Source organism: Cynocephalus volans, chromosome 8, assembly GCF_027409185.1.
Source record: "Cynocephalus volans isolate mCynVol1 chromosome 8, mCynVol1.pri, whole genome shotgun sequence".
Lineage (NCBI taxonomy): Eukaryota > Metazoa > Chordata > Mammalia > Dermoptera > Cynocephalidae > Cynocephalus > Cynocephalus volans.
The window spans coordinates 45,280,937-45,296,383 of record NC_084467.1 but is presented as its reverse complement, the minus strand read 5'-3'; the positions used below and the strand labels follow the sequence as shown (position 1 = coordinate 45,296,383).

The 15,447-nt window shown below is 46.8% G+C and overlaps 1 protein-coding gene across 3 annotated transcripts; it reads right to left on the bottom strand.

Annotated features, from left to right (window-relative positions):
* Positions 1 to 204: 204 nt before the first annotated feature.
* Positions 205 to 14,751, bottom strand: DIO1 (iodothyronine deiodinase 1). Of its 3 annotated transcripts, none has more exons than XM_063107170.1 (4): positions 14,415 to 14,751; positions 6,746 to 6,889; positions 2,376 to 2,575; positions 205 to 273 (listed from the first exon to the last, which is right to left on the bottom strand). In XM_063107170.1, the coding sequence occupies exons 1-4, from the start codon at positions 14,749 to 14,751 to the stop codon at positions 205 to 207; spliced, it is 750 nt and encodes a 249-aa protein (XP_062963240.1). The 3 variants fall into 3 exon arrangements, with proteins under 3 accessions (XP_062963240.1, XP_062963243.1, XP_062963242.1); XM_063107173.1 differs by having other exon boundaries at positions 14,607 to 14,751; XM_063107172.1 differs by lacking the exon at positions 6,746 to 6,889.
* Positions 14,752 to 15,447: the final 696 nt, after the last annotated feature.

The window sequence follows — 15,447 nt, the reverse complement described above, 5'->3', positions numbered from 1 at the left end:
AGATCAAATGTTGTTTCATTTCCTGGTTATAACAACTTGTCCTGATTGAAGGCTGTGACCTGCACTCCCTAGCTGGAAGTTGTTTGCTTAGATCAGATTCAGCTGGGGACACAGGTCAAAGGTAGAAGCCAGCTGGATTGGAGGGAGAGCCAACCCTTGAGGAGCCCTCCTGTTGATCACCTAGAACTGGAGGATCTGTCCAGATTAACTGTGGAGCTTTTCCAGAAGCACACGAACTTCCTCTGGATTGTAGTTCCAAGGGCCAGGTTTACCCTGCAAGAGAAATGAATCAGGCATTCCCAGATTCCCAACTTGCAAGGAATATGTAGGTCTGCAGCTTAGTTACAACATTTGGGCAAATGATATCTATGTGGGAATCATCTATGTAGTAAATGACAAATGCAACCGTGAGGTGGATGAGATCGCCCAGGGAAAGTGAGTAGAGTGGCACCAACATTTATAGACTGGATAGAGAAGTAGGAGGAAAACCAGAGGAGGTAAAGTAACAAAGAGTTTCAGAAGGAGAAAGGGATCTATACAAATAAGCTTTTCTCCCATAATCAGACCTTTAGACTGGCCTTATCTTCTCCAGCCCGCACTTCAAGTTCTACCCATTCTGTATCAGAACCACCTCTGTCTCTCCAATCCTACTGCCCTTGGTCAGCTCTCTTAACCCACTACCTGGGCAGCTGCCACACCTCCCAGCTGCTCCCAGTCCTCAGTCCCTGTCCCTTCACCCAATAGCCGGTGATCTTTCTAAGTATGGATCTCATCATGCCTTTCCCCTGCTCAAAACCCTTCAGTGGCTCCCCTTTGCCCTAAGATGAAGGCCAAACTCCAGAATGAGATCCCTGTAACCCAAATGCCCCCAATTCTCTATTCCTACTCTGCCCTAATATGCCTCAGTGCCTTTGCCCACCCTCTTCCCTATATTTGCAATGCTTTTCTTTTCTTTTTTTTTTTTTTTTAAAGATGATGGGCAAGGGGATCTTAACCCTTGACTTGGTGTTGTCAGCACCACGCTCTCCCAAGTGAGCTAACCGGCCATCCCTATATAGGGATCTAAACCCGTGGCCTTGGTGTTATCAGCACCACACTCTCCCAAGTGAGCCACGGACCGGCCCTTTTGCAATGCTTTTCACTCACCATGCTCCCTTGGCTGACTCCTTATCCTTTAAAGCCCAAGCAACTGCTACCTGCTCTGAGAATCCTACCCTTCCCCGGGTATCAGAAAACTCGCAGTCTGTGAGCCACACCAGTCTTGATACCTCACACTGTCATTTGCACATTGTCTACGGCCACTTTTATTCTATAACAGAGGACCTGAATTGTTGTGACAGGAATTATTTGGCTCACAAAGTAGAAAATATTTACTATCTGGCCCTTTACAGGCCCTTTACATTGCTCTGGAGTCCCCCAGCACTTAAGACATTGGACTATGAGCATCTTGAAGTAAGGCATGGGCCATTTCCAATTCATTTTTTTGTTTCTGGCATTTTCACAGGACCTAACTCAGAGCAGAGACTCAGTGTCCAGCATGCCTTAGTCATACCATCTTAGAACCAAGTCTCAGGGGATGGAAAAGGAAGAGGGACCTAAATCCTTACATAAGTAGGACTAACTTGACCCGTGGGCAGAGGAGCATCCAGATGGTTGGGTTTCATCTGTTCACCAAGCCTTGAAATGCACTCAGTAGCTATAAAACTTAGTTTCTGTCCTTTCAAGGGAAGCCAACAGTGTCCAACGGGTCAAAGGCTGTGGTTACTTGCCTTGCCCTGACCAGGCTGGGAGCCTTGAGAAGAAACAGTCACCAGAAAGGAAGCCTGGACTCACTTCCTGCCGCGCATCCCTGTTTCGGCCTTTCTAGCTCCTAACTACAGGGGTGATCCCCTCCAGACGCAGGCCTGCCTCAGAGATTAGCACCTTCAGACCCTCCCACTCCTGCCCTATTCTGTTCAGGGGATTTAGAACTGAAATCAGAGCCTTGCCCAGTGTAACCCTGGGCAAGTGAATTCCTCTCTTTGAGCATTGTTTATAAAATTAAAACAACATTCTCTGTCTCTCAGCTTAAAACCAAACCAGGGCTGGGCCAGTCATCCAGGTTCAGAAGGCAGCCAGGAGGAAGCGGCTCCAGTCCAGGTGACTTTCACATGCATTATTTCATCCTCTGCGAGGTGAGGACCAACATCCCCATTTAGCAGAAGAGGAGACTGAAGCTCCAGGAGATGAAAGGACTCACCTATAGTCACGTGGCTGGTAAATGGCTGGGCAATGATTTGAATCCAGCTCTGCTTGATAAAAAGCCCTCTCTTTGCACTTGCCCTCCCTGGGTCCCCTTGTTCTCCCTGGACCCCCTGCCCTTGGGTCATCATCACCTTATAGAGGATCCTGCCCTCCTGGAGTACGTAGAGCCTCTCAGGCAGTGCTGCGTAGTGCTGGCTGCTCTGGTTCTGCATCGTGTCCACCACCACAGGGCATTGGGGGTTCCTGGCCAGCAGCAGATGGGCTGCTTGCAGGCGCTCCTGCAGGTTCTGGTGATTCCTGATGTCCACGTTGTTCTTAAAAGCCCAGCCATCTACAAGAGAAAGTCCAGGCACCAGGCCCCACAGGCATGGCACACGCTTCCTGCAGACTGAATACCCGCCACTTTTAACTGTGGGTCTCATACAGAGAAGACCTTGGCCATGATTTGGTCCAGTTTCCTATTATGGTTGAATGTGCGAGGTCACATAGGGAGTTAGAGATTGATCCAGACTGAAGCCCAGGCCTCCTGACTGCCAGGCTGCCACTCTTTAATGTGAGATAGTCCAATAAACCAGTACTCCTCAATCTTTAATGTGCATATGAATCATTTGTGGGCTTCATTAAAAGAAGATTCTGATTCAGTCTGTCTAGGGTGGCACTGAGAGTCTAACTAGCTCCCAGAATGCCAAGGCCACTGGTGCCTGGACCATACTTTGAAAGGCAAAGGTCTAGATCCGTGGTTGTCTAAGTGTGTGGTCCACTTAGACAGCAGCATGAACATCACCTGGAAGCTTGTTAATAATGCAAATTCTCAGGCCCCACCCTAGACTGACTGAGAATGGGGGACTGCTTCTTCCAGATGATTCTAATGCACACCAAGTTTAAGAACTGCTGCTCTAGCACCTAGACAATTCCTCTCCTAATCCTTCTTCACCATAGTGTTCTTTCCAAAATGCAAATCTGACCATGCCACTCTCCTGCTTCTATCTTTCCGTGGCTCCCTATCACCTTCAGGATAAGTCTCAAACTCCTCAGTGTGGTCCACCAGTCCCTAAGTGACCTGGCCCCTGCCCATCTCTCCAGCCTGCCTTCACCTCTTCATTCCAGTCAAATGGGTGAAATTCTTGGATTCCTTGACCCACCCACCCCCAAGCTGTCTTTCACTTCCACCCTTTTCATCACAGTAGCTGCCTCTACCTGAAGAGTGAGCAGAATGGGACCTTCTCTTTCCTTGGTTCAGATACTGTGACTTCCGTTCCTGTGGCTGATGCTGTGCAAGCTCTACTTACAGCCTCATGATAAGCCACTTGGTGAGCTCATGGCCAAGTACCACCACTAGCCTGGCAATGACCCTGTTCTCATCCCCTCTTAAGCAGTCTTCCAGCCTTCTAATCATACTACCTTCCAACCCATCATCCCATCTGTCCTTTAGAGACTCACAACAATGGGCCCACAAATTGAAAATACAACCATAAACTGCTGATGGTCTTGTTCTTCTAATTGCCTCATTTCTGGGGAGCTTGGAACCCAGATAATGTGGTCATGGGTTCCTTTGGAAGCCCTGCTGCTTGAGTTTACAATAATAGTCGCCTCTGTGGGTGATATAAGTTGCCTAATTCTACCAGTGGAGTTGGCTCACCTCCTCAGTGCTTCAAAGTCTCCTTGCTCAGTAACCTTCCCCCAGATAAAACCAGTCCTCAAGAGAAATTCAAACCATACCAGTGCCTGGCCACAGACTGAAGTACTATCACTTGTCATCAAATGTGCTACAGCTTATATTTGTACCGTGTTTAGGCAGCCTTGTCCACCCATCAGCTCATTGGGAGCTTCACAGCAACCTCCTATGGGAGGACAAGCAGGGATTCTCATCCCCATTTTGCAGCCGAGAACATGGAGACCCACAGAGGAGCAGTGATTTGCCTTCCCAACTTTAACTGTGAGTTCCTTAGAGGCAGGAACTGTGTGTATCTTCAGTCTCTATATCCCTAGGTTCAGCACAGGGCTCGGTACATAGCAGGTGCTTATTAAATATTGTTGAATGAGTGATTTCTGTGAAGTGGGTGTTGTCATCCCATTTTAGTGGGAAACAGGCATGGAAGGTAAGTTGACCAAGGTCATGTGGCCAGCACGTGATGGAGCTAGGACTCACACCCAGATCTGAAATTCTAAAGTCTGTGTTCTTCCCACCGCACCTTGTGCCTCCCCATATTTTACCTGGACCAGCGTGGTGCACAGACCTCAGACTTCCTACAACTGGTGAACATCTTATTTCTGAGGTTCAGGCCATACCCACTTCTGTCTGATTGACAGAAACAAAGACTCTGGGGAAGGAGATGGGGAGGAGGAAGAACTGTCTGCACTAGGAGTGACAAGTCACAGAGGATGGAAACTGGTCTCATCAGGACAGGGGCAGGAAGCCTTTCCTCAGTGGCTTGATGTAGACAGTTCTGGGTTCTAAAAAGGGTTAAACCTGCCTGGTCTGATTCCAGGAAAGATGGGTCAGGAGACAGGTATCAGGACCAGGAAACAATTTCTATGATGATCCAACCCCTCTTGTCAGAGTTTGCAATTTTTTCTTTAAGAGATTAAAGCCGGATCCTCTAGAACCTTGTTACTCAAAGTACAGTTCCTGGACCAGCAGACTGGCCTCACCTGGGCCCCATCCCAGCCCTCCTGAGCCAGAATTTGCATTTTGATAAGATCCCCGGGTGATTTGAGTGCACATTAAAGTTTGAGAAGCACTGCTGCAGGACAGTTAAATCAGCTTTGGCTGAACTTTAGCTGTCAGCTGTGATGACATCAAGGCATTGTTTCTTCTCAGCCATGGAGACCACAGAGGCCTATGTCACTGCCCAAGATCTCTTTAACTGATGGCTGCTGCTCTCACAAAGGGGTAATTGACTAAGAGATACACTGTGCTTGTGTTTGCTCTCCTGTTCCCTAGGATTTTTAATTTTTTTACTAAGGAAATTTTCAAATATACATAAAAGTAGAGAGAATAGATTAATGAACCTCCAGGTACCTATTATCCTACGCTAATATTTTAAATTGCCCCAAAGTCTTAATGAGGACAGAAGCTGCCAGTTAAGAGAATACAGCATTAAGTTGAAAGTAGTTCTCAGACCTTTGGGTGTGTATAATCAAGATACAAGCGGCCTGGGATGGGGCACTGGAATAAGCATTTTCATTTTTTTTTTTTTTTTTTTTTTAAAAGATGACCGGTAAGGGGATCTTAACCCTTGACTTGGTGTTGTGAGCACCACGCTCAGCCAGTGAGCGAACCGGCCATCCGTATATGGGATCCGAACCCGGGGCCTTGGTGTTCTCAGCACCACACTCTCCCGAGTGAGCCACGGGCCGGCCCTGGAATAAGCATTTTCAAAAAGCCACCCAGGTTCTGACATTGGGGATCCACACTGGGAAAAGTATCACTGGGCCAACTTGGCTGAAAATTAATTAATAGTAATCTCTACAGTTACAACAAACAGACCAAACAGCAAGGCTAATATTGGCCTAAACACTTATTCACCCAGTTTTTATGGAGCTCTGACTGTGTGACATGGTCTGTGCTGGGTGCTGGGTGATAGTGATGAATAATCAGTATCTTTCCCATCTTGTGGGGAGATAGGTGAGTGAACGACACTTGTTCCACTTGGCCACACAAGTCTTCTTGCCTTCTTCAGTCTCTGAGTTTGAAATTTGGTTCAAGCCCCATGAAGATCAAGGTGATGGGGATGCATCTGACCACTTTGAAAACTTCAGGGAGGCACATGTCTGCCCATTGTAAGAAAGACTTTCTCATGAACAGAGCTGTCCAGCAAAGGGACAAGATTTCCTGTGATGTAAGAAAGACAGGTGACCACCAGTGAGGGGCTGTAGAAAGGATTCCCCTTCTAGGCAAAAGTTGGCCTAGGAGGTGGTTCTCAAAATGTGGTCCCCAGACCAGCAGCATCTTCATCACCTGGAATTTGTGAGAAAAGCAAATTCTCGGGCCCCTGTCCCAGATCTATTAAACTCTGGGGTAGAGGCCAGCAGTGTGTATTAACAAGCCTTCCAGATACTTCTAATGCTCTACTGAAGCTTGGGAACTACTGACTGAGATGAACCATACCGTCCCTTTAGGGGTATCTTACAAATAGCTTTGTAACAGTCATTTGACTTGTGACATTTCAGTTCTAAACTCCTTGTAAATGTGCTCAAATCAGTTCCTCTCCCTTGATTTCCCTATTTATTCATTCAGGATATTAGAATTCTCTCCTAGCCAGACCCATCATGCCAGGTTTTCTGCTCTCTGTGTGACCTGGTTGAAAGCCCAGACTGTGGGGTTTGCAAGGGTGAATAGACCTAATAGAGGGACTGGGAGATGGTAGGTCCTCAATGAATCGTAGCTTTTTCTCTCTTCCTCTTCCTCCTCCACCCCCAGCCTTGAGATGGGGCTTGGGGGAAGGGGAGAGAGAAAAGAAAGGGTAGGAAGAGGTAGAGGCAGAGACTCTTTCTGTACCTGATGCATGTGCTTCTTCAATGTAGATGATGAGAAAATCTGCTATGGAACTAAAGTCTTCAACAAGTCTCTTGAATTGGTCAAATTTGAAAATAAATGAAGGTCAGGTGCAACTTCCAAAATTCAGCACCAGTGGTCTGTTACCTAAAATGGAAATAGAACCATCGTAAACCAAAAATCTACACACAGCTTTTTTGCAAGTACCATTTTCACTCCAGTGTTCAATTCTGTTACTTTTATTGCCCCTCCAGGATGGGTCCTGGGCACAGTTGGGGGCTGAAGCCTAGAGAGTACCACTTAGCAGGGGTTGGAGCTGGTTTAATCCTCTCCAAAATGGGAGGTTTTGTTAGGTCTCAGTGGACCACCTGCAGTCACTGCTTGGTAGTTACAATATGATAAAAGCAGGCATGCATCCATTCTCTCATGTGATGTGATTGGTAACACTGCAAGGTAGGCAACTTTTCTCCCATTTTACAAAAAAACTGAGGTGTATAGACTTGCTGCAGGTCAGCAGCAGAGTTAAAATGAATACTCTGGCTTCTGGACTCTCAATTCAGTCCTCTTTCCATTCAAAACTCCTCAGTTTTCTGATCCACAAGCGGGCATAATAATAAAGCTTATTTTGTAGGATTGTTATGAGGATTAAATAAGTTAACACAGGTAAGAGCTTAAACTGATGCCTGGCCCATACTAGGTGCTCAATAAATGTAAGCTGTTGCTATCAGCTTTTATCTCCTCCTCAGCTATGAAGTGGGGAGGAGGTGAAGGAGGCTCCACAAAGGGAGTAAAGAGCAGGACTGGCTGTTTAATTTGTTGGGTCTGCTGCAAAATAAAAATGCAGGACTCCCTGTTCAAAAAGTGGAGAAAAATGGGCTGGCCGGTTAGCTCAGTTGGTTAGAGTGCAGCCTTATATTACCAAGGTCACAGGTTCGGATCCCCTATCAGCCAGCTGACCAAAAAGAGAAAAAAATGGAGAAAAAGTGCTATTAAATGTATTAAAATATAAAGATGTTTCTTATCATCCACAGTCTCTCTCCTGACCTAGCATGGTGTATTTTAGTTGCTATTTAATGTCACACCCCCCTGGGCACAGAATGATATTCACAGGGTGAGTACAGATTGTCATAGTCACCCAGCAGCCCTGCAACTCGGTGGGCATGTGCATGTGTGCCTGTGTGCGTGTGTGCCTGTGTACGTGTGTGCCTATGTGCGTGTGTGCCTATGTGCGTGTGTGCCTGTGTGCATGTATGCCTGTGGCCGCTGGCTATTGACTTCCCTCTCCCTCCAGTCACCACACCAACATGCCACACCCTGGCCAGGAGCACAGAAGTTGAGCCAGATATTTCTCCTTCCTACCTGCCCACCACCCCAACCCACAGGGTATTGCAGCCACTGTGCAGGGACATGCTAGTGCCTTGATGGGGGAGGAGGAGGGCAAATGGATTCTGCCACCAAGTCATCCCCAGTCAATTGCCAAATTGCACCATGGCACTGCCAGCCTGGGACAGGGACAGCTGCCTCCATGCCCTGCCATGAGACACTGGGGATGCCCACATTTGTCCATGACCTTCCCTTTGCCTGTTCCCAGGCCCTCTCTGGGGCCAGAAAGTGGCAGCAGTTACTGGGTGGGAGCAGGAAGAAGGGGCACTTGAGGGTGGAAGAGTGGGCCTTGGAGAACGTGGAGCGGGTAGAAGGGAGGCCTGGAAGGTGGAATCCTGTATAAGCCAAGGCTCCAAGTCTTTGGGGCATGCTCCATTGTCCCATTGGGCTTCACTTACAAAATGCAGACTCAAAGATAAAATTATTAAGAATTTCAAGACAGCTACTACAGAGCATTAAATCCCAAGCACAAGGCCCTTCTGAGTGTGGGACCTTGTGTGATTCACTGGTTCCATGTGCATGAAGCCAGCCCTGGGTAGGAACCTTCTGTAACTCCCAGCCTAGATTGGGGACTACTCTGAGGAGCTGCCAGCACCTGTGATTTCTTTTGGCCAGAGCTGACATTGTTGTGCCCTTACCATACAACTACTGGAGCGTGGCTGGTCCTGTACTGTGACATGGCTTAAGTGTCCATGTCCCCCATGCTATTCATTGCCCCTTGAGGGCAGGATCTGCTCCTTAGTCATCCTCATATCCCCAACAGCAAGCACACTCTCTTTCTATCTACAAGCATTTACTCAACACTTATAAAGTGCGAGGCTCCCTGCCACACACTGGGGATTCAGCAGATCTCTACCTGCATACAGTTCGAGGTCTATTAACTAGGGAGTCAAGCAAAAAACAAATAAACGTGTAAATGAAGTACAGTAATTTCAGATTGTGATAAGTGTTATGAAAGAGACTATAACAGAGCGACCTACTTTTGACAGGTGGGTCAGGGAGGGCCTCTGAAGAGCTGCCATTTAACCTGAGAAATGAAGGGTAGGAAAGAACCAGCCTTGGGCAAGGGGAGAAGGGCATTCCAGGCAAAGGGACTTGATGTACAAAGGCCCCAAGGAGGGACAGAGCTTGGTGTGTTCAAGGACCCTCAATACCACTCTGGCCAGAACCAGACAAGAAGAACAATGAGAGAGATGGTTGGAGAGTTAGGTATGGGCCAGAGCAGGCAGGTTCTCATAGGCCTTGGTAAAGAATCTGGATTTTATTCTAGGTACAATGGGAGATCATGGAGATATAAAGCAAGGGTGGTGGATGTATGATGCAATTTTGGCTGACCAGATCCTAACCTTCCTTCCTACTTGGAATTCCCTGTTTTATGCTCATTGATGGGACATTGTGCCCAGCCTTGCTCCATGGAAGACAAGGGGCCAGGTTCGCTCTCTGCCCCCAGCAGCCAGGGCACAGGCAGTGATGCTGGCTGGGCTGATTAGACCCTCCCACATAGATCTTTGATGCTGGAGTCAGTGAGATGGTAGAATTCATTCACAGCCTAGTGGTGGTGCACCTGTCAGGGACAGTAATGGGTTCCCATGGCAACCACAATGACAACAAGATCCAGGCCTGACTGTTGATGCTAAAAGACAGTCCAGGCCCAGGCTCCAGCTGCTGTTGATTCCTTGGAGCTCCCAACATCTTTCCAGTATGTTCCTTTATGGACATATGTGTGTGTGACCAAGAAAACCAGAGTGAGTTTCTGTTGCTTAAAAGCCAGAACCCTGATTGCTACAGTAAGGCTGTGTAATGATCAGATTTACACTTGATCACTCTGGCTGCTCTATGGAGAATGAAATGAGTGAGAATAGAAGTGGGGTAGAAGCAGTTAGGGTGCACTGGAGAAGTCCACGTGAGAGATAACAGGAGCCTGGGCCAGTGTGCAGGCAGTGGAGAAGGGGAGAAGGTGGAATTGATAGGGCTTGCTGATAGACAGGGATAAGGGCATCTTAACTTTCTTGTGATTTATTTGGTTAGTTATAGATCCTCCTTGATCTGCAAAGGATTTGAAGCAGCTTATACATATAATAAAATAGTAAATAGAAACTAAAAAAAAAAAAAAATCATGCCACTCTGAGAGTCAGAGAACGGGAGGGAAAAATGGAACACAAATAACAGTCCCTAAGGTCCTGTGCATTTGTAACTGAGCTATATATTTGACTCTGAGTTTCCTGATGGCCAGGTAAAAGGAGAAACATGATCAGTTTTATATTCCTCATTCTTCAGTATAGGAGGAGAAAGCAGGCGAGTTTCTCCAGAGATACAAGGCTCTTCTTGTCCTTGGTGCACAGATTTTTTCAAAGGAGGCCCTAGGAGGTGTTGAGTGGGCCACAGTCCTGCTGGTTGATTGCAGGATGATTCCTCACCCATGTGAAAGGGAAGCCCAGGCCTCGGCAGGGGAGGCTCAGAGGCCAGTCATGGCCAAGTGTCCAGTTGTTGGTCTCTTGTGACCCCAGGGAGTCTCTCTTCACATAATGACCCAAAAGACTTGGGGTCAGGACCAACTCTAAATATTAGCTGTCTGGAATTTTCTTTTTAATTGGAAAAAAATCAATACCCACTGTTTAGAGCCTTGGAAGAAACAACCATTTGTTTAATTATTTATAGTGTGGTTGGGCACAGTGGTCAGAACAGAGGGCAAAGTTTAAGCTTAGTTCCCTGCTTTCCTGGTAGCAGAGAGAGGAAGGTGAGCACAAGGGGATGCCGTGCTGAGGGCTGGCAACCTGACTGTTCGTGTGCACAGGCCACCGTGCAGAGAACACCATTTCCAGAATGTTGGGCAGGAGCTGTCAAGTCCAACTCCTTTGTGTAAATGGGAAAATAGCTCCATAGTAGAGCTGAACTGGAACCCACCCCTCATAACTCGTGGCCAGTAAATTAACCCCTATATCAGTCTCTCTCAGCGGAGAAATCCCATTTATAGTTACTGAGCAACATTTTTATATGTACGCTGGGAGAGATTTTAGAGGATTTTAACCAGGGGCTGAAACAAAGTCAGTTTCGGATCAACTCTCAAGTACCCAGAAAATAAATTATCCAGAACTTGCCTTCTGCCACAACCTGCCAGTCAATAAAATTTTGCTCTGTGTGTGTGTCACTGAATGTGTGTATATTGCCTGTGTGTGCATGTACATGGACATACAGAGGATAAGAGGTGGCTAAGAACTTCTCTGAGCCCCTGTTGTCTGATCCAATAACAGAAAGTGCACTATCTGAGTGTCAGAAGCATAAGTTCTTGTTCTAGCTCTACTAAGAACTTGCTGTATGACTCTAAGCAAGTCATTTACCTCTCTGGGCCTTTGCCTCTGAAAAATGAAGGGGTTGCTTTAGATTATGTTATTCCAGGTCTCCCAGTCTGTGGCTCTAATATGAGTTTAGAGTTTACACCCAAAGCATACATCAGAGATTTTTAGTGGCCTCGTGGGTTTCCAAAGTAGTATAAGATGTCTTTCTAATAAGCAGAGATGATCATGTTAATTCCCCACTTGCCAACCCTTCCAGAATTCACCAGTACCCTCAGTATAAAGTCTACCTCAGGTAAGACATGTAAGATCCCCCAAGCTCTGGTCCCTGATGATGTCTTCAGCCTCATCTTTCTTTCTTTCTTTCTTTTTTTTTTTAAAGATGACCAGTAAGGGGATCTTAACCCTTGACTTGGTGTTGTCAGCACCACGCTCACCCAGTGAGCAAACCAGCCATCCCTATATGGTATCCGAACCTGTGGCCTTGGTGTTATGAGCACCACACTCCCCAGAGTGAGCCACAGGCTGGCCCTTCAGCCTCCTCTTTCACCCCTTCCTTCCTCTTGCACCCTACCTCTGCCAAATTTAACAATGCTCTATATCTTGGACCTCTGCTGCTCCTCCCCTCTGTACTGCCCTGTGCCCCTACCCCTCTTCCTCACTTGCCCCAAGGCTTCACTGCCCCTAGACAATCAGCTCACCTTCCTCTCCTCCAGGAAGCCTTCCCTTGGCCACCTCCTTATTGCACTCCATGAGAGGGGTCCCTTCCTCCAGAACCCTCTGTTTCCCTCTCTCACTACACTGAGTCTCGCTCTGAGTTATGAGGTCTTCCAGGGCAGAGGCCAGTTGTGTTTATTTCTGTATTGCCAGTGTCCATTATTTCAGGGGACTCTAGGTCAGTGTGGTGGAAGCCAACTCTATTTTATAAATAGAGTTCTCTTTTGCATCTCAGTCTCTTCCTGTTGCCATCCTTGAGTCTCAGATGCAGCAGCAGGGAGCAGAGACAAATCGAACACTTTACTATGTGAACTGGCCCACTGAAAGTGGACAGTTAAATGATGCAAGTGAATTCTGTGAATTGGCCATGAGGCAAGTTGGCTTTCAGGGAACTAATCTTTAGATGTTTGGCATTCAGCAAATTGGGCTGCTGCTATCACAGTACTTGGCACATAGAAGATAATAGTTTAGTTGTCATTCTCATTGCTCTTATTATTGGTGGTTACTTAGTGAATGTTTGTTGAATAAACTGAGGTCATTTGTGCACTGTGGTTTAAAATCATGAACAGAAAAAGAAAGAAACCCTTGCCTTTCCCTCTGCTTGAAACACTCTTTGCCTTTCCCTTATCACGTTACAAAGATCTTACTCTTTAAAGCCTAGTTCCAAAACCACCTCCTCCAGGAAACCTTCCAAGTCCTGCTAGCAAAAGTCATACCTTTAGAGCCTCCTCCATTTCACGGGACTGTAAGGATTTATTACATCCATCTGCTCTGTGGAACCATAAACTCCCTGAGTCAAGGAGTCCTAACTCTATGTCCCTGGTATCTAGCTGAGTAGCTGGCACATAGAAGGTGCTCATGAATGTTTGTTGAGGTGCACTGAAAAAACAAGAGGAATCCCTGCTTCTGGGTCTGACTGTGTCACACACCAGCTGTGTTACCTTGGCCTTTTAGTTCTATCCATTTCCCTTCTAACATGAGAGGATTGAATTAGATCAACATTTCCAAAAGGCTGTTCTTTGGAACCAATACAATAATTATAGACATTTCCATAATGGAGAGTTGGGGGTGTGTGTACATTAGTAAAATTAGTCAGTGTTGTGTTAAACAATGTTTTCTCAAGTTTTGTGTGTGCTTTTAGGCTTCAGGGCTTCTCAGAGCCTTTTATATGCTCACAGGCCCTGGGAATTTCCAGGAGGAGGATATGGTATGCAGGGTTTCCCAAACTCCTTTGACCAGGGACCTCTACATAGGAAAGTATATCTGTTGGACTTGGGTTCCAAAAAGAACACGCTTTGAAAAACACAATATTAGCCACCTGACTCAAGAGCCTTCTCTACTATACCTCCTGTGTCCAGGCCCTGGGCTAAGCATGCTGAGGAAGTCAGAGATAAATCAGATATAAACCCTCTCCTGAGGCTCCCCATTGTGCAGGGAGATAAGACTTGTGCTTAGGTAATCATTCTGAATGTAGAGAGGAGCCACGGAAGGTTGTTGAGCTGGGATGTACTTAGAGAAGAGCAATCTGGCAACCATTCAGAGTTGGGTTGGAAGAAAGGGCAAGAGTGGGGGAAGGAAGTCCTAGCAGGAAGAGAAGCTGTGAAGACAAAAAGGAGAAAACTGATTGGAGAGGTCTTTAAGAACCCAAATAGATGGAACTGGCTTGCCAGGATATGGGGGGTGGGGTTGGGGCAGAGAGATCTTCAATAAGTATTTACTGAGTCACTCCCATGTGCCAGCATCAGGCATAGGCGCAATAGGTTAGAGGGATGGTCTCTAACTGCACAGAGTTTTTGGCTAGGGAGGGCAATAGACATTAATCAAATACCCACACATAATTACAAACCATGACAGGTGTAATAAAAGTTTAGGCTGTTAATCAAGCACATAGAGGGGCTATCTAGTCTGGGGGAGGTGGGTTGGCTTTTCCTAAGAAGTGCCATTGAGCAGGAGTCTGAAGGATAAACAGGAGTTAACCAGGCAGAGAGGTGGGCAAAGAGCATTGCAGGTAGAATGGACTGCACAGGAAGAGCAGTATTCAAGGAGCTGAAAGGCCAGACTGGACGGTGTATGACTTGAGTGCCTGGGAAGGTGTCGATGCCTCAAAGAAACAGAATCCAGGAGAGTTCCTAGTTTCAGGAAGTGGAAAGAGAAAAAGAATCTGTGAAAGAAACAACTGGAGTGTTAGAAGAATAATTCAGGACTTTCCCACCCACCTCTTTATCCCCCTTTACCACTGCTATTTCAAGCAACTCTCAAGCACATAGCAGCCTCCTGACCTTGCATGAAGTCCCAGATGTTGCACCTCTGTCCTAAGAGGCAGACCACTGGGCAGTTTGGAGCCAGACCCCCTAGCTCAGTCTTGTCCTCGAGTCGCTGCCACTGGACCTTCAAGACGAACCAAAAATACTGGGTACTGAAGAAGGTTGGGATCCAGTTGTCATGGCTGAAGTGGGGGTTGTTGGCGATACCAGTCTTCTGGCCCATGGCCAGGATGTGCTGCTTGACTCTCTCTGGAAAAAATGTCAGTAGCACTTTGCCCATGGCCACATGCACGGCCACCTGCAAAAGTACCCAGAGCCTCTTCAGCCATAGCCCTGGCCAGGGCAGCCCCATCTCGACACAGCCAGAGCTGGCTCTGAGGCCGATGAGCAGAGAGACCACAGCCAGGCAACACTGGGCGGAGCTGAACAAAGGTGTAGGGTGGGAGCGGCCAACCCCGGGCAAGAACGAAGTGCCAGGACAGAAGTTTGTTTGCCTTCCTGTCAACAAAATGGAAAATTCCAAACTAGGTGCACAAAGGTCTGTTCTAGTCATTATCATTTCAGATTCTTTGCCTTAGCTTTTGAGAAATTCTTGGATTGGGATTCCAGATCTTAAATTCTCCCTTTGATTAATTTTTAAAAACAAATTCTTAAAAAAGGTCACACTTAAAGGGACCCTGTTAAAGGATGTATTGCAAGTGAATAGGTTCTAATGTTAATTATTCTCTTAATAATGTAAATTGTTCTTTTACTAATGAAAGATGTTTCTCACACTCATAGCTTCCCGCTGGTGGCTGAATATTTCTGGAGTCAGAGCCCTCCCCAGAGGATATGGATCTGGAACTTCCCAGGGCAGAGATAGAGCTGGGTTCATCCCCAAGAAAATCAGGGGCCTGTGACTCCCCTTAGTACTGGGAGTGGAGAGATAAATAAAACACTCTCTCTGCTCTCAGGGCAGTCATAATCTAGGGCAGGGAAGAGACAAGAAAACGGAAAATTACCATTTAGTATATTAAGTATAAAGACGGAAGATGTGTGGGGCCTATGG

Coding starts and splice junctions, on each gene's coding strand:
- DIO1 (XM_063107172.1), bottom strand. CDS start 14,751: ATGGGGCTGCCCTGGCCAGGGCTATGGCTGAAGAGGCTCTGGGTACTT. Junction 2,576..14,414: donor CATCTGGGACTTCATGCAAG/GTCAGGAGGCTG, acceptor TTTCTCTTGTAG/ATGGCTGGGCTTTTAAGAAC. Junction 274..2,375: donor AGGGCAGGATCCTCTATAAG/GTGATGATGACC, acceptor TTTCTCTTGCAG/GGTAAACCTGGCCCTTGGAA.